This window comes from Electrophorus electricus, chromosome 4 (genome assembly GCF_041902795.1).
Source record: "Electrophorus electricus isolate QZ-2024a chromosome 4, ASM4190279v1, whole genome shotgun sequence".
Taxonomy (NCBI): Eukaryota; Metazoa; Chordata; class Actinopteri; order Gymnotiformes; family Gymnotidae; genus Electrophorus; species Electrophorus electricus.
Genome location: NC_137500.1, coordinates 6,425,499 through 6,449,337, shown reverse-complemented (window position 1 = coordinate 6,449,337; position 23,839 = coordinate 6,425,499). Strand labels below are relative to the sequence as shown.

General features: G+C 49.5%; 1 protein-coding gene across 1 annotated transcript in view; it reads right to left on the bottom strand.

Annotated features, from left to right (window-relative positions):
• Nucleotides 1-5,951: 5,951 nt before the first annotated feature.
• Nucleotides 5,952-23,839, bottom strand: part of tln2b (talin 2b) — an 80,028-nt gene continuing 62,140 nt past the window's right edge. The window contains exons 39-58 of the mRNA XM_035522466.2: nucleotides 23,430-23,562; nucleotides 23,170-23,271; nucleotides 22,822-22,992; nucleotides 22,410-22,556; nucleotides 21,758-21,859; nucleotides 21,482-21,601; nucleotides 20,503-20,649; nucleotides 18,927-19,093; nucleotides 18,629-18,812; nucleotides 17,883-18,008; nucleotides 16,465-16,581; nucleotides 15,755-15,940; nucleotides 15,275-15,382; nucleotides 14,962-15,067; nucleotides 13,849-13,973; nucleotides 11,352-11,477; nucleotides 11,206-11,268; nucleotides 10,778-10,960; nucleotides 10,538-10,663; nucleotides 5,952-8,896 (exon numbers count right to left, since the gene is read on the bottom strand). Coding sequence (XP_035378359.1) covers nucleotides 8,768-8,896; nucleotides 10,538-10,663; nucleotides 10,778-10,960; nucleotides 11,206-11,268; nucleotides 11,352-11,477; nucleotides 13,849-13,973; nucleotides 14,962-15,067; nucleotides 15,275-15,382; nucleotides 15,755-15,940; nucleotides 16,465-16,581; nucleotides 17,883-18,008; nucleotides 18,629-18,812; nucleotides 18,927-19,093; nucleotides 20,503-20,649; nucleotides 21,482-21,601; nucleotides 21,758-21,859; nucleotides 22,410-22,556; nucleotides 22,822-22,992; nucleotides 23,170-23,271; nucleotides 23,430-23,562 — 2,668 coding nt within the window. The 3' untranslated portion in view covers nucleotides 5,952-8,767. The remainder of the gene's footprint in view (nucleotides 8,897-10,537; nucleotides 10,664-10,777; nucleotides 10,961-11,205; nucleotides 11,269-11,351; nucleotides 11,478-13,848; nucleotides 13,974-14,961; nucleotides 15,068-15,274; nucleotides 15,383-15,754; nucleotides 15,941-16,464; nucleotides 16,582-17,882; nucleotides 18,009-18,628; nucleotides 18,813-18,926; nucleotides 19,094-20,502; nucleotides 20,650-21,481; nucleotides 21,602-21,757; nucleotides 21,860-22,409; nucleotides 22,557-22,821; nucleotides 22,993-23,169; nucleotides 23,272-23,429; nucleotides 23,563-23,839) is intronic.

Genomic DNA, 23,839 nt, shown 5'->3' with positions numbered 1-23,839 from the left:
ACACCTGAAAAACCTCACACGGGCCGTAGAGAGCAGGCAGGTAGTGAGAGCGCACTGTGGCAGTCGTGTGGCATTCCACACTTATAGCAAACTGCTGTTCTCAGGCTAAGGCAGAGACAGGGCTGGTTGTGGGGGTGTGCGTGCACTTCATGACATGCAAAAGCACACTGGAATGCACTGGAATCTCACGCTCCCACACTGGGGATTGGTACTGAGTGAAGGTCTCATTTCTCCCCCCCTCCAAAAAAAAACAAAAACAAAAACTTTCACAAACAATACATGTATGCACATCGCATTTTGATACCAATGCTTTACTAAATGGGTATCCTTATTTTGCACAAGGTTAAACATTACTACAGATTGCATAGTATTATTTAAATGATCTCATGTTGAACAGTGAATGAATGAAATCTGTCTTTAAAAATGCCACTGGCAATCATACTGCCAGAAAATATTCAGCTATGAGTCATAGCAGCCTTTACAGCTGTGGGGAGAAGCCTCCCAGTGTGGCTAAGGCCATCTGATGGGCGTGAGGAAAGAAACCGTCTAGCAACTGCCCCATTCAGCTTGCCACAGTCATCCCAGGGTCCAGGTCAGCTGGGGCAGACAGAAGCAGGCTAGCGTGGCAGCTGTGGAGCACAGAACCAAGTTCTAAATGGGACTTAAAGCATGGCCAGATTCCTTCTGAAATTAGTATTTAGTGGACATATCGCATTAATGCTCAGAGATTTTCCTGCTCAGAGATTTTCTCTTGGACCAAACACTGCCATCTCTGTCTCCCCTAAAAAAGTACCATCCCGTTGTTTGAGAATGGCCCATTTCCGTAGTACATATGTCGAGTCTCAGCAAATGCCTTGCTCAGCCATGTTTATTCAGCTTTAATAGTGTTTGGGTGGGGAAAACTACAGCTCTAAGGAAAGAAAGCGTAACCACAGGACCTTCTGGGAGTGGTGAATGTCCTAGTGAAAACATTCAGGATGGAGAGGTTTCCTTTCAACACGGAGGCAACACAAATGGAAAAGCATCATGTCCGGAATCCTGTTGGGCTGGGTGGTCCTGTTCCAGCTATACTGCCATCTTTATCCATGGGGCATGGCAGCGCGTGACCAAAGAGCGCTCCTCTGGTCTACCGGCTTGTGCCCCAGACACATCCTAGTCTCTAGAGAGAACCGATTTGTCGACAGCACTTCTATTCGCAACAATGGGCTTAACCATTAGGTGCCATGAAGCTGGAAGTGACCAAGAAACAGCCCTCTGCCTCTGTTGCTTTGTAAGCAGAAGTAGCGAAGCTCGGATGGTGCAAAAAGAAGTGGGTGGAACGTTGGTTAAGCGACCTCCTTTCACCCAGGAGCAGCTGCAGTGCCTATTGGTCAGTACCTCCTCAGGTTTTTAGGAGTGTCCAAAATTAGCACTGGGTTTGAGCTGCCCGTTATAATTCTAGCCTTCGCGCTGACTCAGAAATACTGACCCCTCCTACAAGTCCCTCAGGAAAAGGGCTGGTGGCAAGAGACGGGTGCACCGCTGGAGAACCTCACACTTTACAGCAGGGACAGGGGACTTTAAACATCAACTTCATTTCAGACACACAGTAGAGCTCCGACCTTGCGCTACAATCACAGGGAAATGTTAAAAGACTAGGGAAAAACACAATAGCACTGATCGCAAGAATAACTTATGCACATCAATTAGCGTTCTGACAAACTGCGTGGTGAATCCATCCGATGGACAGAAGGGTGTAGGCAAACATGCTCTGCAGAGCTACAGCAGTAGAAGCAGCAATGAACTGTTGTTCCTACCACTGTTCGTTTTTATACAGATCAGTGTGCCAAGCTGTTTCATAAACCACAGCAAGGCTCGGACACTTTGATTTCTGCTTAGATTTGTATAGAAGACAAATATAAATAATGAAAGTTGATAGCTTGTATATGAGTTGATTTCCAAAACAATTAATTATTTTGAATGCCCCCTCAACAAGTAGTTCTCATCCTGAACCCAGCATGTGTGAGAATGTCAGGACATCATAGGCTGATATAGCCTACACCAAGATCACGCGTAGCCATCATCAAAGGGTGACATGTTTGATTCATCTTCAGTCTCAGTCAGTAATTATTAATACAGCATAATCACATGCATGTTTTCACACTTTCACTGTTTTTCTAATATGTAGAAAATATTAAAAAGAAATAAAGTGTAGGTGTGTGTCTAAATTTTCACTGGTAGTGTAACTACTTAACAATTTGGTGCAAGTGTATAATGCTTTTTATATACATAAGACAACATGATTCTTTTTGCGTGAACTGCCATTCTACTCATCATGAGATTTAATAACTCAAAGATAAAAGATAGTGTAATCCTTATTAATAATAATTAATAATTATAGGTATGATCGAAGATCAAAATTATAGACCAATATTATATGAGAATAAAGTATCTTCAGGTGATAATGTTTACATGCTAAACTCATGTGATGCTAATTGTTACTGGTTAGCATTGTTAGAACCATAACTCCAATATGAAACCAAAGAAGCAAGGTTTGGGCACCAAACACAGTGTTTTATGGACTACATTTAGATTCAATCCAAAGAGAAAATTCTGTTTTCTGGTCTAGACTTTGGGTTGTAAAATATGTGATATATAAATGATATATATCATTTTTCAAACTATTCATCAAATTGTAAATCACATTTATGATTTTCATCTACTGCATTAAGCAAAATGCATGTAAGTAAAATTTTCTTTGAGAAAGAAAAATGTTTTCTGTAGCCTACTGATCGGTGCTGCATGGGAGGATTACAGATGTAAGATTCCAAGCATATCCTCTTGTCTATACGTAGCTGAATCACCTCAATTGCTTAAATGGCACCTTATAGGCTACGTGGCTGTGATGGTGAAGAGGTTTCATTCACTGCTGCTCCTCCATCAGTGGGGAACACAGCCCTGTCAGATCCGTGAGCATATGTAATGAGGGAGGGAGACGTTAGAGTGATGGAACGAGAGTGATGAATAGATGGGAATATGTACTGTACACAACATTCCAGCCTGCAGCCTGTATTTGGAGATGGTGGACTCTCGGAGAAGGACATGGACAGTATGCAGCCCCCCGCGTTTACACAAGCCTGGCGGTCCGCCTGGCCAACGTGCCACGCGGCTCGTCACGCTGCGCGTTTAGGTGGGTGACGCTCGGGTCCAGCACTCCGGGCAACCCCTCCAACTCCAAGCCTAAAATAGTCATGTGCTCTCCACCGCCGGGCCTGCTCACCCTCCCGGCTAAGAGACAGGGCTCCTGCTCCACACGATCGTTTAGTTTACATTTCAGACCAGTCCCACTCACAGCACGGTCCACTTTGGATGACCGAGCGTGTTTAAAACCCACCATCCATCTTGTAAATGATCTTGTTCATGCTTCTGTCTAATGTATGTACATTTTGGAGCCAGGTTTAGGCGTCAGTGTTGGCTAATGACGCTGTTAACAGAAATTCATTAGAGAGGGGGACATATGTTATAAGGTAGACAAGCGTTTGTTATGTAGGCCAACAGTACTGGTTAATGCTGTGACAACAGACCAGTCAATTTCAGTTCAAGTCTGTGATGTTAGGATTACAGTACAAGATAGAATAGGCTAGTGAAAGCATTGTGTGGCTAAGCCTTAAAAATGAGCACAATATCTGAGTATTTCTGATGAAATACAACCCAGACTAGATGCTAGGATTTGGCCAATAAATCAGGGACATTTTGTAGTTTTAGAAAGAGTTCAAAACAGCTCACAAAAATTGCTTTCCTGACTGAATAAATAAATCCCGACAAAACCTTGGCCAAACCCTTCTTCTTTCTGGATTTTCTGCAGGAGAATTTGAAACGGGTCCAGTTGGCTCTCTGCAGCAATAGGACACTAGAAGGGACCAAGATGAGAACAAAAGTAAGAAGCTGTCTGAATGGCTTCCAGTTCCAGTCTTTACTGATCTTGGATCAGCTTCCCCGTGCGCGGTATTAACTCGCACGCTACGTACTCCTCCATACTTTACACGGCTGCATTTTTATGGCACTCTTCCTGATCTGCATTACATTTCCCAAGACATTCTCAAGTACAAAGTGACAGTGTAAAAATTCTACGAGCATATTTTGCCACACGTGCACACGAATGCATTTATTTTTTCTTAAAAAATGCCTGTTGATATACCACATATTTCACCCCTGAGGTATTCTACCTTCTTCTCATATGTACAGCTGTTTATTCCCGAGCTGCTAGAGCAGTGCCTCACTAGACTACTCCACTTGTCCCAATGAGCGGCTTCAGTCTAGCACAAGCTTAATGACCGACCTAATCCAGCCCCGTCTCACAAAAAAACGTTACCATATTCCTGCAGGCGAGAGAGGGACTGAGTGCTGGAACGTGCAGGCTAAATGAAAGTGCAGACACGCAGCGCTGGCCGGAATTTTTCCCATGTTACATGTTTGGTTGAGGTTCGTCAGCAGCGTGTAAAGTAGCTGCTTTGTGGTTTAGGAGAATGAACGGCAGGAATTCTAAAAGGCAACGCAAACCCTTTTCTACTGGACTCGTTTCAACGGCTTTGAGTGCTGTTTAGTCCACTTTCTGAGCCCTTTGTACACCCCCTGGCTGATTTCCTTATACAATTTTTACATAAATGCACTTTGCACTAATGATAAGCTACAGTGAGTTGCAAACGCGTACTGTTCATGTCATTTACTTCCTCAAGTGTTTGAGGAAGCCTGTCCCTAAAAGGTTTTAGAGAACTCTTCTTCTAATGAAATATGGAATATGAAACAAGTTAATGAAAATAACACTCAGCGGTGGCCTGACCTGAACTCCATACACAGGGCTGAGCGAACTCTTATTTAGCCCCAACACACACACCCCAAATTTCACACCAAAGCTATCAAGTGAGTGACAAAACAATTAGTCTAATGTTCTAAGCTAACAGACTCACTTGCGTGTGTGTGTGTGTGTGTGTGTGTGTGTGTGTGTGTGTGTGTGTGTGTGTGTGTGTGTGTGTGTGTGTGTGTGTGGCCTGCCAAGTGAACATGGACAGCCCATGGGCCTGTGGAGAGAACGGGGCTGCAGCGTATCCGTGTACTCCTGGCATGGCACAATAAGAAACTCGAAAGCCATTTCAGACGTCTCTCCATGGCTCGTTCCCCCCCGTGTGCGAGTTGTGTCTGAAGTAGTGGAACAGTCCTCCCTGCTTCACACACTCTGCCTCCTGTACAGACACAGAACGGGGAGCAGCTGTAGTCAGTCGCTGTGAATGAATCGCAAACATCACGCACCACAGCACAGTTTTTTTTTTTTTTTTTTGGGGGGGGGGGGGGGGGGGGGTTGCGTGTTGGCGAGTCCCTTGCTTGACGAATTTAAAAAAGTTCGTCTTAAATTCCGCCGCACTGGACTCCTATGGTTCTAAGGGAAACACGTGGACTACAGCAGAACGGACACACAGCCTTATTTGGGCATGTAGACTGAAGTTTGGCTCTCCACTAGACCTCAAAGCACATACGGACCCAAAGCACAGCACGTAGCGGTGAAACAGCGACATCTAAAGGGGAGAATTCAGCTCATGTTATGTTGAAAACACAAACACCAACACCAACAAAAACACCCCTTACAAGCTCATATAAAGTCATATCCATACGGTTATGTAATGTAAATATAAGAGCTGAAAACTCTTATCTTAAGGGAGTGTGTAAATGCATTCCCTGGTGTCAGTGTGTGTGTGTCAGCATCAGCCTGTAAATGCTTGGTGTTCTGGGCTTGGACATTCTTACGTCTGCCCACTTGAACAAGTGAGCAGGAAACACGAGTGTGATTCTGTTCTGTTCTAGCAGAGCACACTGAAGGGAGGCTAGACCATGTGCACGAGGAGTCTGAGGAGCCATCCATCTATAGTACATCCAACGCGGAACAATGATCTGCAGAAACCAAACGGTACGACTCCATGTTTGTTCAAACTCTTTATTTTCAGGGAATACAAAAAATATTTTCATGACCAGATAAATATCTTACAGTATCATTGTCATTATGTCATTATTGTGACCGTTTCAGTCGGTTAAAGAAAACCCTAAACTCTAGTTCAATAAAGGCGCTATTTTAATTTTTCTTCTGCTCCACTGAAAGACACCACATTTTAAACCACATATTGCAATATCTTCATTACATTTATTACTCAATACAAAAAAAACCTACGTAGTGGTTTACTCAGGAAAACTGGGAAAATCGTCATCACTTCTTTCAGACGTGACCGTAACATCTTTTTCAATTAAGGCCTCAATCAGGAATAACTACGAGTGGCAGGTAAGGTTTTGGTACTGGAACAAGATCTCCCGACAACAAAACCGCTGTTAGACCACGGCAACTAAACCATGACAACCTCTGGGCCCACCATACAGTCCCCAAGAGCAAGTTCAAAGCTAGTTCGGAAGTGGCCGTGTTGGTTTTTGAGCTGTTCCTGATTGCAGCTTTAATCGTGAAGAACACATCGCTTATAAATTCCCCCTCAACTGTAGCATCGCATTGGCGATGCTGTTACACACAGTATTTTCAGTTCGTTTTGGCTGGCGGCTGAGCCGTCCACAAGCACGCTGGGTTGGTACAGAGGCAGAGATAAATCGAGCTGCCATTGGCCTGTGGCTTTCAGGTTTCAGCCTGATGCCACGGTGCCCACATCACAAAGGCCCAGGCTATTTGGACTTCCCACAAACACACACAACTGCACTTCAGTTCCAGTTGAAGTTGCTTCTTTCCACTGATCTAAGAGCGGCTTTGCTGTTTCTCTACTAATGGTTGAGATTTCAGTTTAGATCTTGGATTAGTCTATAAGGGCAACTTAGATCAGGTGTTACTTGGATCCAACAGTATAAGGCACTAATATACAATACATCCAAATTTGGAGAGCAGGGTATTGCAGTTCACACAAATCTTTGCACTAAATGCATATTGTTTAAGTGCCACATTGTGTAATCCTTAATACGCAAGCAACAAACAAACAAGGGAATAACTACATATCCATCTAAAAAAAAAACCCCACTGAAATTCTCACTAATGTCTACCAAGTTCACAAGAAGCATATGTACTTGTGTTATTTGCAGAGAAGAGTACATTGAAATACAGATGATGTTAGTGCATCTTACAAAGCAAGAAGTGCTATGCTGTCTCTTGTACTGTACTTCATATGATCCATGCATTATACAGTCCTCAGAACAGTGAGTGTGCACTAAACGCCTGCAGTTTCTGTGGTGTGTGTGTGTGTGTGTGTGTGTGTGTGTAGGAGGTGCAGGGGTTAGGACATGGATCAGCATACCTGACAGCATTTAAGGGGCAGGGAGTGAACACAGACATATGTCACCGACGTGCGGTAATAAAGTTGCAGGTACTCGTGAAGTCAGCATAATCACGTACAAGAGTGTCATAACATCCGCTTTAGTTCTGCCTCCTCTGCTAGTGATCAAAACAGATCCCTAACCGAAATGTAGGATCCGCAAATCTCGTATCAATAAATAACACAATAAAGCACGTCCATACATTTTCTATGTAGTCTTATAGTTCATCAGCATACTTCTAGCTAAACACAACACATTCCTACAATGGTTTCGAGCCTTCATAATATGGATACTTTGAGTAGTGCTTCAGTAAAGGCATTAGATAATGAACAATCTGGCTGAAGATCACTTGACCATGATGGCTCAGGAAACACACCTATATAAGTTATGAAAACTTATGAAGGGAGATCATACTGTATGTCAGGCTCATAAGAAAGTTCAAACTTTTGAGCTATAATTTTTTTTGATATCTTCATAGATCTCAAGCATTATAGTGATGTATTTATAAAACATATTCGTGACTGACAATTGTAAAATCAAGAGAAGTATGACAAGGAGTCCTATGCTAAGTTACTTTCCTAAGTCTGGCATAAAGCTGTGCTTTATGTCCACACAGAGGCACAAACCCACCCACCCACATATCCTGCCCCCTCAAACACACGTAAACACACTCACCAAAACAGAAATTCTCCAAGTAAGCAATTCTCATACTAAGACAAAAGATCTGCCTCAAACTTCATCAATAACTGATGAAAACATGAAAAACAAAACCCAGAAAACAACAGCCATAAACAGCACCTAATCACAAACAAACACCATTATTCGTTCTCTGAGGAAAACAGTACGTCTGTGGAATTACTCCCAACTTTCTGTGGGTGAAAAGCCAAATCACACAGTTCAGCCATCCGAAACAGCTGCACCACAGAGCGCGCTCGTCCCCCTCTCTGACAGCTTGTCCAACAGTCCCACCTCAACACTAATGGCAAATATTCCCAAATGAGATGCCAACGTCATTGTTTAACATCACGCTCGGTCGGGGTGTGTGTGTGTGTGAGTGTGAGTGTGTGCTTGCGTGCGTGTGTGTGTGCTTGCGTGCGTGTGTGTGCGCGCGAGTGTGTGCGTGTGTTTGCGTGTGCGTGTGTTTGCGTGTGCGTGTGTTTGCGTGTGCGTGTGTTTGCGTGTGTGTGTGCTTGCGTGCGTGTTTGCGTGTGTGTGTGCTTGCGTGCGCGCGTGTGTGCGTGCGTGCGTGTGCTTGTGTGCGCGCGTGTGTGTGTGCGTGTGTGTGCTTGCGTGCGTGTGTGCTTGCGTGCGCTCGTGTGTGTGCGCTTGCGTGCGTGTGTGCTTGCGTGCGCGTGTGCGTGTGTGTTTGCGTGCGTGTGTGTGTGTGCGTGCGTGTGTGTGTGTGTGTGTGTGTGTGTGCTTGCGTGCGCGCGTGTGTTCAGCTCTGGTCCTCCCGCAGCTCGCTGGGGAGGAACTTGTACTGCTGCTGTCTGATATGGGCCAGTTTCTTGCGCGCCTCCTCCAGCTCCCTCTCCTTCCTCAGCATCTCCTCCTGCGCGGCGATGATCTGGGGACAGAAGACCAGCGTCACTCTGCGTCAGCCTCACGCACCGGCCCCTCCGAACAAAAGACTCGATCACCCGCTGGCCCCGTTTCCCCGTGTACTGCCTCGCATTTCACCAGCCAAAACCAAAAAGATGAAACGCTGAATCTGACAACAATGCATTTGTGACGAGGCTGAACCTTAAATGTCTAGGCTATGGACGCGTTCCGTTTACGTGGTGAAACGCGGCATCAGCCTCCAGCTTCCTAGCACTGCTTCGCTTAGCATCGCTTAGCATCGCTTAAACACAATGAAATGCGGAAGCATTATGAAGACATAACCAAGCAGGCAGACTTTGCTGTGGCAGGCACATTCCAGCACATCAGAGAAGCGTCAGCGTCGCTTTCGTCAACGTCCGTTATAGTGGCTTTAAAGCTGACGGCATTAAACGGTGCTTTTCAAAGGGGAGGATGTCACTGCTCCGAGCGGCTCCGTCCAGACCTTCGCTTGGCTTCGTTAATGTTTACAAGTCAAAACACGATTTGTACAATATGTAGTCCGCAATGTTATTTGCATTTTTGTTTTAAAAAGTGAGGAGTGTATAATTCCTGATTATTTGGAGAGTTGCATTCTGTGGAGTGGCAGGTGAAATATCAGGAAAAACATCTTCTGAAAAAAAATCTTTAGTTCTGTTCAACATATATCCAAGTCTAAGTAGTTGAATATACAGCTGTAAGGAAAATGCACCACTGCCCCAGTAATTATAGACCCATTGGTGTCTAAATAATAATTGTTTTCACGTGAAAGATAAAACTAATCTGTTCAAATACACACTCTCGCACTGTTCAAACTTGCTCTAAACACCACCAAGCTTGCCATTACTGCATTAGAACAGCAGAAGTTCAGAAATACTGGATATAAGATAACGTGCACCAGCCAGCTGAAGGTCTGAAGGCTCATCTACTTTGCAGGCTTTGTCCACTAAAGGTTCTTTTTTCTGTAGGCCACAGCATTTTATCCTGAGCACCATCTGAGTTCCACTGGGTTACAAAAATGCTTTCAGCGCATTTTGTTCCAGTCAAGCCTGTAATTAACATAACTACACAGCCATAAAAACACAGAATGGCCTTGAACATTCAGTATGTGAGAGCAGCATTTGGGAATTTGGGACATTTCTGTACACTACCACTACAGTGATGGGAATACTTTTATTTTATTATAGTTACTTTGGTAAATGGCTTCTGTTGTGTGGCAACCTGACACATTTTCCATTTCCTGTTTTCGTTTGTCGTCTTGCTCCAGCTCACCTCTGTCCTGGCGGACCGACGTGAGCCTACGTGTGGTAAACAGGTTATTTAAACCTGAGTTTCCAAAATCTTTGGTATGGGGTCAGCAGGGTTTTCTCACTTGTGAATGCAGGAGTATTTGGCCTGGTTTGCAGATTACAGCCTGGGATTAATGCTTGGGATGAATGAGAGAGGTCAGAATCAGAGCTGCCTGTGAATGCCTGCGAAAGGGCTTCTCGGGGCGTGACATCACAGGAAGCCGGAGACGCCTACTATACCCAAACGACCCGATCAGGAGAAGACGGAAGAAGAGAACGGAGCACCGGTGCTGCATCGCACGATTTGGATCTGCTATTGCTAAATAGGAAAAAGGTCTTGCCTGGGCAATCCCCCCTACAAACTTGGTCTTCACCACCACGCCGTCATCCTCGGCCTTGTCAAAGGCCGCTTTCTGGGCCGCCTTCACCAGGTTATCCGAGGCCCTCTTCACGGCATTGCCGGCGGTCTGTAGACAGAAACGTGGCCTTTTTACTGAGTTCAGCGAAGGAAGGTAGAGACGCTGAAACGTGCTCGTCTGACAGGGGGGGATGGGGTAGAGGGTGTGGGGGGGGGTTTAGACCTGCAGGCGGCGAACGGCCTCGGAGTCCTGGTCGGCCTTCACCTTGCAGGCCACCAGCAGCTGGGCGGTGGAGGCGGCCACCTGCTTGGCGGAGGAAATGAGCTTCTCCTCGCTGGCGTGGCCCTGCACGGACGCGTTGGCCGCCTCGCACAGGCTGCTGGTGGCGGCCGCAACCATGCGGGCCTGCGCGGAACAGAACGAGCGTGAGGGCAGTGCAGCTGTCATGACAGAATCGTAGACCGCCGGAGTCGTGTGGCTAATAATATTTAATTGCATAATATTTCGTTGCATTTTTTTTACGGAATTGCGTAATTATATAATATAATTCAATAATAATACTTCATCGTAATTGGTTCTGAGTATAATTAAAAGATAACGTTGTAGGCGTGAGTGGGTGGAGTGAGTGAATGAAGTTGCATGTTACTCACCGCTGAAATGAGACCCTGGGACCACTGGCCATCGTCCACAGCATTGGCAGGGATGGAGCCCACCTGGACAAACGAGGGCAGCCAGTGAACATGGAGAACCGCGCGGCCCCTCAGCCTGGCCTCCTCGCTCTCTGTCTTGATCCTACCTTGCCCTGGGCCACAAGCTCCCTCTGCGCGGCCGAGGCGGACTTCACCAGAGCGCTAGTCGCTGCAGCGATGGACTTGGCTGCTTCCAAGATCTGCTCCTCGAAGTCCAGGGACTCGTCTGCTTGCTGCAAACAAAACGAAGCCACGGTTACGGCCGCCGAGCGCGAAGAGACCGGACAGAGCCTCCGGAAGGAGGAGATGTGGTGGAGTCGGGTTGCAGGACGCAGACATTCTATGCGTGCAGCTGACGGGATAAACTGATGAGGACCTAGAACAGTGGCCTCTGAACGGCGCCTGCGTGCAGGGGCTGGCATTGCAGAACGGTTGCGGGCAACTGGTCATCGACGGAAGCGTGTAACATCTTTTGAAGTGCGACACCTTGTGGCACTGAGGAGCAATTGCATCATTGCATCATTTTTCAGTCCCGTATTGCTCTGTATGGTCCCACCCAGGAACAGTTCTCCAGCATTCAATCCAAACCCTTGCATCCACCTTTGCAAACGGATTTGTACTGAAAACACACTGTGCGCGCGCGTGCGCGCACACACACACACACACACACACACCTGGAAGCAGTGAAAACGCTGCGCTCCAGGGCACGCGCTCCCGCGCGATCACACACCACCCAAAGCTGGCGCGGCTGGAGAAAGGGCGGGACACTGTAGGAATATGTTTGATATATAGTTGGACTGAATAACAACCTAATATATCAAACATATCAGACAGAGCCCTGCAGTGAAGGCATCCAGGTCTAGCTGACCTCTAGAGAATGGAAGAGAAGAGAGGAGAGGAGAGGAGAGGAGAGGAGAGGAGAGCAGTGGACAGCAAGGGATGCACGAGGGCCGAGGGTTGATGACAGGAAGTGAAGAGCAGGGGAGAGGCACTGTGATGCATGCTGGGATGAGCGGAGGAGTGAGCGGCAATGGCAGAGGAGAGGGAGGTGAACACGGAGAGAGGACTAGGGAGCGCCAACACCGTGCTCGCCATGTCGTCCCCCTGCAAGGAGCTGCACCTCCTTGAACTCCCACAAATCCTCACCAAGAGCCATCAATTTTTCATGATTTAAAAAAAAAAAAAACTAAACACAAACAACAGATGTGAGTGACATGTTAAGGGGCATGTGTGTGATGCCACATGATGGACGCGTCCTCATGCTTGCGAGCAGGTTATGAACAGGTCAGAGAGCTCCCTAGAAGAATTACTTCCAGACTTTTCTGTTGCCATGGGAACCGCTCACCGGTGTAACGGAGGGCCAACCCCACAGCGAGGCCCACAGCACCTCAACCAGCACAGCTCTGACTGCCAACCCCCAAGCCTGGCCTGACGACTAAGGCACCTGGTCCAAATCGCTTCATGGAGGAAACACCGTCTTACTACTGCGGAGCACGGACTTCTCAAACGTACGAAAGCACGAAAACGCTCACAAGGAAATGTGAACGGACTTTGACGTACGCAGTCACAAATTTCAGTCACAAACGCCCCAAATGCCACGAGCTAATGAAAGGAACCTCAGGGGCCTCGGCGCCGTCCATGGCGCCCCTTCACCGCCACTCCTCCACGGCTGGAAGAGAAGACCCGGCGACCAGGACGCAGCACAGCGGGCCGGGCCCTGCTGGACAAAGGCCAGCGTGGGATTCTGGCAACCTGCTTTAGGCCCAGTGAGATCATTGGTGGGGGCTCACGTGAGAGAAGTTTCTCTGCTGAAGGTGACACAGCCTCTGTGAAATTAAAAGGGAAGTCTAGATGTGGTTCCTGTTGGCTTAGCTTCGAGGCCATGAACACGAACTGCCCAAAGGAGACTAATGAAACATTACTAACATGTAATGTGTGTGTAAGGCCTAGGCGCTGAAGAGCTAACGGCAACATATTACAGATGCATATGGATCTTATATAAGATTCATAGAACAGCTTTATGAATCTTAGTAAACAGAATTCTTTGCATTTACGCTGAATCAATAATAACAACAGTAAGCCAAGTTGCATTTTCTGTTTTATTTTACTAGAGGGATAAAGCTTTGCTAAGTGTTGGAAGGAAAGTGAGCTGTGTGAGGCACTGCAGAATGTCTTCAGGTAAAGAAGGACAGTTTGAGACAGACAAATGCAACAATAAAAGGGCTTAAAAAATAAAAGATCATTTCCTAAAGGGCTGACCTTTCCCGTCTCTCGAGTTTTGGACAGGTTGGGAGTGAGACAACACCCCCCCCCCCCCCCCCCCCCCAAAAAAAAAAAAAAATTATATATCAAAAACAATGCAGCCATGCCTTCAGGAAAAAAAGGAAGACAAAACAGCACCCCCAACCCACTGCAAATAAAGCTGCCTACATCACATTCTTATGAAGGACTCTGAACACCCCTGCCAGCTAATGGAACATTCCAGCAGCCTTTGGCTCAGGTGGAACTGATTTGACACAGGTATGCTGATGGGCAGAGCTACTGCTGTCGGGGGGGGTGTTCATGAACGCAGTGCTGAGCAGTCTGAGGCGCAGGGATGGGTACCTTAGGCTTGGCTCTGGGTTTGAGCTGCTCCAGTTTCTTGGCTGCTGCCTCGATAGACGCTGCCGCCCCCAGCAGCTCCGTCTCGGCAACCACTGTAGGGTCCTCCGGGTCCACCCACTCTGAGCCTGAAATGGGGGGGTTGGGGGCGGAGTTGAGACCCAAGAAGCAGGAGCAAACAGGAACGACACTTTCATGCATGATGGGGACACTGTACCAACCGTATTTGCTCCCAAAACATCCACAGGAGCACAAGTGACACCACACACACACACACACACTCTCCCTTACCACTGCACTGTTTAAGTGTGCTGTAGGAAAAAAGACACTTCTTAATGAAATATCATCATTCTTTTAAGACTTTAACGTACCTATAAAAATCTCCCATTTTTATTTGCTTGCATAAGGAGCTGTCGAGATGTTTTTAGAATTATACTGAACCAGATTTTCTACGCCTCCCACATTTGGTTTCCACGCGCGCGTGTCTTTGTTTTAAACAACAACGCTTGTGTCGTGTCGTACTCACCTCCGTCTGCGGCAGTAGGAGGGAGTAACAGTGGTATTAGTGCAGTGAAGCAGCGAGTCTCAGAGCCCCAGTGGCTTGATTAACCCTGCCCCCGTCCAATTCAGCCCATTACCGCTAACACGGACCAGGGCCTGCGCCCCACATCACACACGCCTAACTCATGGCCTGTGGACCGTTTGGCAGGCCTATTCATCTTGGGCTTTGTTTTCCACCGATCTCGAACGGCCATCGACAGCGAATACAAGCTAACCGCTCGTTTTCATAACAGATAAATGGGTTTTAATTGGTTGGGAAAGGGTCAAAAGGACAAGCCACCAGAGTAAACAAGAATAAAGTGTACCACGCATGCTAATAGGATATGACTGTTATATCTACATATTTGTATGCAGGTCTTCGGATAAGTGACAGGCATCTTTGCTTTTATATATATATATATATATATATATATATATATATATATATATATATATATATATATATATATATATATATGTGTATATATGTGTGTGTGTGTGTGTGTGTGTGTGTGTGTGTGTGTGTGTGTGTGTGTGTGTGTGTGTGTGTGAGTGAGAGAGAGAGAGAACGCTCACCTTTCATGGCTTCTGCCGTCTGGACGAGCTCGGTGACTGAGCTGGCTACTTTCTTTGACAGCACAGCTAGCTGCTGCCTGTGCTCTGCTGCAGGCTTCTGCAGCACCTGTGCAGAAGCACAGACACCACGCCGTCACACAAGGGCCTGCACCTACACCCAAGCTCCTCACAGACCGATAAACATACCAGGCCGCAGGCCCCGAGTCGCTGTGCACTGTTTAGTGCAAGTTATCAGCCATGCAAGATGTCCATATCCCTAATGCAGACCCCCCCCTCCCCACACACATACACACACACCCACCCACACACCCACCAGGAGGACATGTTCGAGCAGGTCGATGTATCCGTTGGCGCACTCCTGGCTGTAGAGCAGGGCTTTGGTCTTCATGTCCTCTGCCACCTCTGGATGGAACGCAGCTTGCTGGAGGAAACGCAACATTAACACAACGGGTGCGAAGCCCCCCATGCAACCCCGCCTGTCACACAGAAAGACTACTAGAGTCGGCCGGCGTGAACGGGAGGCGCGGCAGCGACTTCAGCTCGGCATGGTCTTCCTCGTGGAGCTCGAGACCACCGCACATTGCACCCCCCCCCCGGTTGCAGAATTCGGCAGCACAAAGCGGAGCTCAAAGTGACATTGAGGCACGAGCGAGCTGCATTCATGCTGCCCACAAGCCTTTCATGTGCTTCCAAGTCCTTTCAACTGGGGTGGGGGGGTGGGGTGGGTGCCAGAGCTTCAGTGGAAGCGGGTCTGTGTTTACATGTTTGTGCGCGAGCGTGTTTTGATTACCACCTTGCAGGTGACCAGCATGTCGGAGATGGCTTTGCGGCTCAGGTTGGCGGTGGAGATGGCGTCCTCTTGCTGGCCCGAGTTCCCCACTGCTACAGCTTTGGCCGTGGCTACGGTGATGCCCTTGGTCATGCGGATGAGCTCCTCCGGGGGGGCAAACTTCTCCGGAGTGTCCTTGGCCTGGAAAACCTGCCGCAAGGACCATTTAGGGAGTTCAGCTCAATGCACACAAATGGAGGAGAAACTCATCTTACCTTTCTACACAGCGGCGTGTCGTAACTGGAGCAGACTATGCACACGTGATGGTATTAACGCCTGCAATAATCATCATACGGTTTAGCTTTTCTTGTGGGTGTGCGGTACGGATCGTTGCCGGCTCTTTAACGGGGCCTGGCTGGCTAGATGCCGTGACGCTTGTTTAATGACTGCCGTCTCGCGGGCAAAAGCGTGACAGGAATTCTCTGTAAATCATGGGCACAATGGCCCGTCATCCTGGACCGCTCCTCCACCTGCTCGCGCTGCTATGATGGCGCTGACGAGCGGAGCTGGGGGGGGGGGGGGGGGGGGTATGGTCGGTGGCGCACAGTCAACGTACAGGCCGGCCGGCGTCAGGCTAGGACTCACCAACGCTAACTCACGGCCGGGCAATTAACGGGCAGAGAGCGTGAATTAATGTAAGGAGGAAGACCGTTCCGGTCCTCTCTGCTGCCTACACTCAGCTCCTGTCGGATGAACTCGATGCTGGCCTCCAGGGCCCTCGTGCCTCGAGTGGCTTCGTCCTCCACTGCCTTCACAGTCTTCAGCAGCGACGTCACGTTCGTCACCATCACCTGCGCACACATGCCGAGAGAGAGAAGCACACAGCTGAGCACCGGCAGCAGGAGAAGACGATCGTGGTTGGGTGCACATCACTTGACAGAGGTGGGTGGAAATGAGCCTCTGGCACCAGCAGGGGGAGCTGTAATCAACGCAACATCCAAAGGCTTGGCAGGGTGCATCGACTTCAAAAGACGTTCCTCGCGGACCAAATAGACTCAGTGAAGTCTGCTCATATTTTCCGTAAGGAGGGGTTATATATTCGTGGAAAGGGTTCGGTTGGGCTGCGGGTGCGAGGCCTGAGCCTGCTCGAGTCCGATTCCCCAGGGGGGAGAGGGGAGCCAGGCCACGGGTGTGTCTGACAGAGCTGAGCACTGAACGGCACCCAGAGCCATTAGCTAGGGGTTAGAACCACTGTGAAGGTCCATGCCAATCAGAGAAGCCATTTATCCAAACCCCCCCCCCCCCCCCCCCCCGAGTTTGAGGAAATGTTGTCTAAAACAAGATTTGGAGGGCAGCTGTTTAAAATCCTAAGAGGGTAAAGTGGAAGGCAACGTGAGCCCGCTGTAGCGCTAGCAGGCACTACACCTTTTTATGGATGAAAGCGTGGGGCAGGAGGAGAAGAGGAGAGTTCTGGAGGTTACCGTATGCTGGGAGAACGCAGAGGGCCTGTGCGGAGGTCACGGACGCAGCAGATCAAACTCAGCTCATTAGTAAAGAACGATAAATGAAAGCGATGCAGACATGTGCGGATTAACAGGGAAGAGTAGCAGCTGAACGGACAGAGAGCTGGAAACAGGAAGGCAGGTCAACATAATACAAGGAATTAAGTTACAAAGATACAAAAATAGAGGCGTCTTTTTTTTTTTAATATCCCAGAAAGGCTGAGAGAGAGAGATAAAAACAGTGGTAAGCATGCACTCGAGGCTTATACAGTATTTGTGCTGTGATCACACGCTGCCTAGCTCGGTGCCCTGCTGTGTGGCCAGTGAATGACACACACAAAAAAACACAGAGACACTATCAGAGTAACACAGAGCTTGAGTGGTGGCCACACACTGAGCTGACGGAGTCCTGAAAGCACTGCACACAGCCAGAGATCCATGGATCGTCAATGGCAGCTGGCAATCTCATATACACACACACACACACACACACACACACACACACACACACACACACACACACACGAACATGCAAAATACTTACCAGTGAATAATATGCCAGAGCAGAACCGTTTAGAGATGGCCCTGTATGAGCACGCACGCACGCGCACACGTGCACACACACACACTCACACACACACACCCTTTACCTTGGCTGCACTTTTGAGCTGGTACATGGAAGGGTCATCTGCTGCCTTCCCTGCTGCACACTTTGTGGCACCAATCAGTTCAGCTAGAGCCTTGGCCACATCCCTCACTGCATTGATCAGAACCACCTGAACAAAGATGGGGGAAGAACAAAAGGAGAAAGGGAGAGAGAGAGAGTGTGTGTGTGTGTGTGTGTGTGTGTGTGTGTGCAAGCATACTGCCTTTATCAGGAACACCTGGGGTTGTGATATAAGACCTGGCTGCTTTATCAAAGAGTACATAGGGCTGTGATCCTGAGAGCACAGCTCCACATCTGAGCCACCTAGAAGCTGTGTATGAGCGTGTGTGTGTGTGTGTGTGTGTGTTATCACTTTGACCCAGAAATGGACCCTCACATTGAGGAGAGAATGAGAGACTCTACACACATTGAGATAGAATCACTTGATTTCTGAGATGGTTTTTAACAGGTGGAGGGCTCAGGGGTGCTGCGTCTAGGGTCAGTCTGCACACTCAACCCCCGAGAAAGCTGCGTCTAGGGTCAGTCTGCACACTCAGCTCCTCTGATGGGGCAGCCAGCCATCAGTCTCCATTAGTCAGCTCCACACAAAGGAGCGGTTTTGCCTCACTGGTCCTGAACCGGCAACCTTCTGATGGCTAGTCCGGTATCTTAACTGCTGAGCTACGTTCAGAAGCAACTAAGCCAGACCGGAGGGATCCACCAAACTTCCAGCCACACCCACGCACCCACCTGGGTCTCCGGGTCGTCAGAGCCCATGCTGGCTGCCCCCAGCTTGACCACATCGGTCAGCTGCGTGATGGTCTTGGCCGAGGACTGCGCTGCCTGGGCTAGCTTGTCCTGGCTGGAGGCTGCGCCGGCCACCAGCAGCTTGGTGTCCTCCACCAGGGCCTTCGCCGTCTTCAGAATGTTCTCCCTGCAGAGCCCGAAGCCCACAACAGACCGTTCTTTAATCATCGCGGATCTTGTTCGGAGAGAGCAGCTGGCTGAACGGCATAACAAGCGTGCCGCGTCCTTGTGGGGGTCTCACCTGTGGTCTGCGAAGGACTCCTCGTTCTCGGCGTTGAGTGTGCCCGCCGAGGCGAACATGATGGTGGTGTCCAGGTCGGCGATGATGCCCGACACGGAGCTGGCGGCCGTGATGCAGGCCTGAGTGCCCTTGTTACCCGCCTGCAGGGCAGACAGCACCATGGAGACCTGTCGAGAGGGGAACACGGGCTCACACGGGGGAGGTGACGGATCCCGTTTGACGGTAGCGCTCCGACGACTTTTCTTAAGGAGAAGGGAACACGCTGTGTACTGTTTGGGGGCAGATAAAAGGCAGCTTTGTAAAGGGGACAGCGTTGTGTAACGCTGCCCCGCTGAATCTGAGGCAGATGTGAGGAATAATGAGTGCAGGAAGCAGCGGCGCTGTGAATCAAACTGTATACTCTCTCAGCCTCTGCACAGACTGGGAACAGAATATTAATAGGTTCGCTACTCTGAGGTGAAAATGAAAATTTGGGACTCTGAACGTAAAGCTCGTATTACCACTCAGAAATATTAGCGAGTGGCGGGGAAGGAGAACTGTCTATACAAACAGAAGGAAAGACAGAAAGGGAAAGCATTTCAGAGTAACCGAAGGCTCAAATTCTGTCTGTTCATGTTGATTCACTCCAGGCACTGGTGAGTCGTGAATTTGATCAAGCAGACACACTTCCATTCTGGTCATTTCCAGCCAGCTGGGGGCTCAAGCACAGATACACAGCTAGAGAGTCCAGCCTCAGCGGGACAGTACACACAGCTAGAGAGTCCAGCCTCAGCGGGACAGTATACACAGCTAGAGAGTCCAGCCTCAGCGGGATAGTATACACAGCTAGAGAGTCCAGCCTCAGCGGGACAGTATACACAGCTAGAGAGTCCAGCCTCAGTGGGACAGTATACACAGCTAGAGAGTCCAGCCTCAGTGGGACAGTATACACAGCTATAGTCCAGCCACAGGGGGACAGTATACACAGCTATAGAGTCCAGCCTCATCGGGACGCTCCGTAACCCCTTCTCACATATAATAAGGAGCAAATACAACATAATGCATCTAATCCTTGACAATCACACTAGAAACAGGAGCCCAATCATCAGAACACCACTCCATGCCAAACCAGGAAACGTTCTGAGAACACCCCGTCTGCGACCTAATGAACTATGGCTTGGTGAATGTTCTCTCTCAGCAGTGATGACTGGGAACACATCCACCCGTCTGACGTGCGGCGTCGGAAGAGCGTGGGTCTCCTGTACTGCACTAGTGGAGCGGTTTCCTTCTCCCCACAATTACAATGTCTACTCTAGACAATGTTATTACAGACGTTAACCCCTTAGGGCACTGTTTTGTGGCAGTAAAAAAAATATGTGCTATTAGTGCTACATCTCTTGCATAAATTCTGACATTTCTTACCATCAAATATCTTAAGGCTGCAAACTCCAGACCCTCAACACCCATCGCCCCGACAGCAGGGTCCAGTTAGCCGCGCATCAGGAGCAGAAGTGATCTCCTCCTGGGAGCGCAGGCTGAAACTTCCCCTCGCAGCGTCACTTACCGCCGGCAGTGAGCAGACCTGTGTCAGGCCTACCTTCTCGGTGACGGCGCGCGCGCACTCGATCAGCTCTCTCTTGGTGAAGCTGTCCATCGGGCTCATCTGGAGGGCTCCGGCCTTCTGCACCAGGTAGATACAGCCGTGCCCCAGCTCCTGCACACGCCCCTTTATCTGCACGCCCACCTGCAGGGGAACGGGCACGCCCAGCACGGTCAGAGTCCAGCTTAGCTCAGAGCCCAACCCCGTCTCCGGCTTGGAGCCCCCTGCTCACTCCACCATACCTCTGGCTCCGGCCCAGAGCCCGGCCCGCTGCCCCAACCCTCCCCCGCTACCCCATCTGCGGCACGGACCGCCACACTCCTGCTTCGCTCCTCGTCGCAGGCGGGCGAGTGGGCTCGACGCCACTACACCTTTAGTTTCCTGACACGCGGCTCCGTGGGTGGCCGGTGCTTCATTACCACCTCACTGCAGACTTTTAAAGCTAGTGGGGGTACAGTGTCACTATGGTAACAGCAGCGGCAGCTTATGTAAAGGCTATTGAAGTGAGCTGCTGGCTAGTAGGCTGTGTATTCACACTTCTGTGCCGTCTTCTTGAAGATGTGGGTTCGGACGTATGCGAGGAAGGTGTTCCACCTAACTGGAGTTTCACACCTTCCCTGCTGAGGACCAGGGGACTGTAAATTAAGCCCATATCTGTTTTTAGCACAAAGCTTCATTAATGTTAATCAGGTTTTTTTGGGATTATACACTGATAGCACCTTATTTGCTCAAAAATAATTTAACATGAGAAACAGGAGCGCACGTTAGAAGGGCAGCCATCTGTGCCTCAAGTGTGTACGGCTTGTACGTGTGTGTCTGAGTGTGACCTGAATATATATATGTGTGTGAGTGAGAGAGAAAGGGAGAGAGACAGACCTGAATGTTTATCTGTGTCTGTGAGACCTTAAATGTGTGTGCGTCCCTTCTGCGGCCCACCGGGCAGAGGGGACGCTGTCTCGCTGGGTCAGGTCCTCACCTCCTCCGGCTCCGCAGTGGCGGCGGCGAGGCGCCCTTGGCGGGCCAGCTGGCTGTAGTCCAGCGTCACCTGAGAGGCGAGACCACCCAACTCCTCCTGACACGTCACCGACTTGGTCATCTGGGACGCAGAGGAGCATGTCAGCGTAGGACAACCGCACCCTCCATGATCACACACACACACACACGCGTGCATGCACACATACACACACTCCCTGTGCATTATGGGGCCAGAGCTGCGACCGCTGGGAGGCTAACGCGACAACAGGCTACTCACCATTTCCTGTGCAGTGATGGCAATAGCCTTGGAGAATTTCACCATGGTGGTCTGGTAATCCACGAACGTGCCTTCGGGCTCTGGGGGGGTTCCCTCGTCCATCTAAGCCAATAAAACCCCACCCCGAAAAACCAAGGCTAGTTTTAGCATTCTGTTCACTCACCGAATACATCTTACAGAAACCCCGAATATAGTCGTGCTGCAAATTACTGTGAAAAAAATGTGCGAAAATTAATCAGCGGAGATGTTTCAGTTGTCGCCATTGTCCTCCTTCGTGCGTCTTGGTGACAGGATAATGACGGCGCGCGGACATGCGAGAGCCAGACAAGCGGCGATACAGGATCAAATGGGGGCTAATAATGAGTTCCGCAGCCGGCTCCGTGGCGGGCCCCGCGGGTGTGAATGACAGCTGGAGACACTTGGGCAAGGAACCCAAAAGCCTCCTGCCGTGTTCTACTAACAGCTGAAAGGCCCTCCTCCCGGGCCCCAGAACCCCGCCGCGGGCGGCAGCGCCGTGACGGACGGATATCCAGGAGATGGGCTTATAACGTCGGCTGACGCACGACCACGTCTTTCCAGCAGTGTGTAATTGTCTGACAGGTTTGGCTTTTGGAATCCTCGAGTGTGCGGCGGCGGACCTTCCCATGCTCACCCGACCCATGGCCTCTGCGATGGACTCCACCATCCCTCCCACCATGCCCCCCTCGCTGGCTGCCTCGTTCAGCGTCACCATGATGTCATCCACCGCCTCGCGCATCAGCTGTGCCGCCTCTGCTATTGCATCATGGGTATGGGCCGCCTGTATGACGACAGGGCGTGTTGTGTGTGTGAGAATGAGAGAGATAGTGCGAGTTAGTGCACATGCTGACTTCATCACAAGCTAATGATCTGTACAGGTACACATTTAATATTAAAGTATCTTACATTCAAATGACTGAACCTGGAAACCAGGTGTTTGGACATCCTCATCATCAACAGTTTTGTTTACTTCTTTTTTTTTTTTAACGCCCTCATCCCTCAGGCACCCCGTGTGTGTATGTTTTTACGTGTGTGCGCTCCTGTACCTTAGGGTTTCCCCCTCCCTCTTTGGCAGCGTAGAGCATCTGGAGGGAAGACTCGGCCAGGGTCTTGGTCTGGTCTAGGATGTTCATTTGCTGCTGGTGGTCCATGTGTTTGGATGCTAGCCCCACGGACGCCACGATGAGCGGCTCAAAGTAGCTTGCCAGCTGGCTCACCTAGGAGACCACAGAGACTACGCAATGGGCCCTGAGAAGCTTTGTTCCAATATGGAATACACTTAACTGCATTACAGAAAGCCATCATTGTCTATAAGCAAGACGCAAAAGTACTTTTGCTGTAATTCATGTAAACGGGCCTGTGTGTGTGTGTGTGTGGGGGGGGGGGTGTTCCACCTTGTGTCCGAGCTGGGCGGCCTCCCCCCGGGCTGCGGTGGTGATGGGCTCAATGAGGTGGCCGATCTCCTGCACGGCAGAGGTCACCTGCTCCTGGACGGCCTGCGCAGCAACCAATACAGGCACATTCAGTCCAACCGTGGCCCCGCCCCAAAACACCGGCCCCTCCCAGTACCAAATAAAAGACGGTGAAATAAAGCTATACTATGATGGCTGCCTACACGTACAAAACCAGCAGGCAGAACGAGCGACGTTAGTACCTCGAGTGAGATGTCATCTCTGCAGGGTAGGCTCTGGCCTACAGCGGCCAGGGACGCTTGCTCTATGTCTCTGATGCCCTTGTTGATGCTGTCAATGCTGTGGTCGCACTCTCGCTGGCCTGGAGCCTTGTCCCTATAGTAACGAGAAGGAGGGGAGTTGCTGGAGGGTACAGCCTTTGTGTCCAGTTCTTTAGTCTGGACATCGGATACAGCACAGCTCTAAAAAGAAAGAGTTGGTTTCTGGGCACCCACTCGCCCAACACACACGCACACACAGGCTGAGCTCCAGTTGTGAGAGGATGGAGCGTGAGGACAGTTGGTTTGGGAGGCGGGGGGGTTTGTGGCAGAGATCCCATCCCCTGCTACTGTTCCTACTGTCTGGGCTGGAACATCCCTTTACCCACACATAG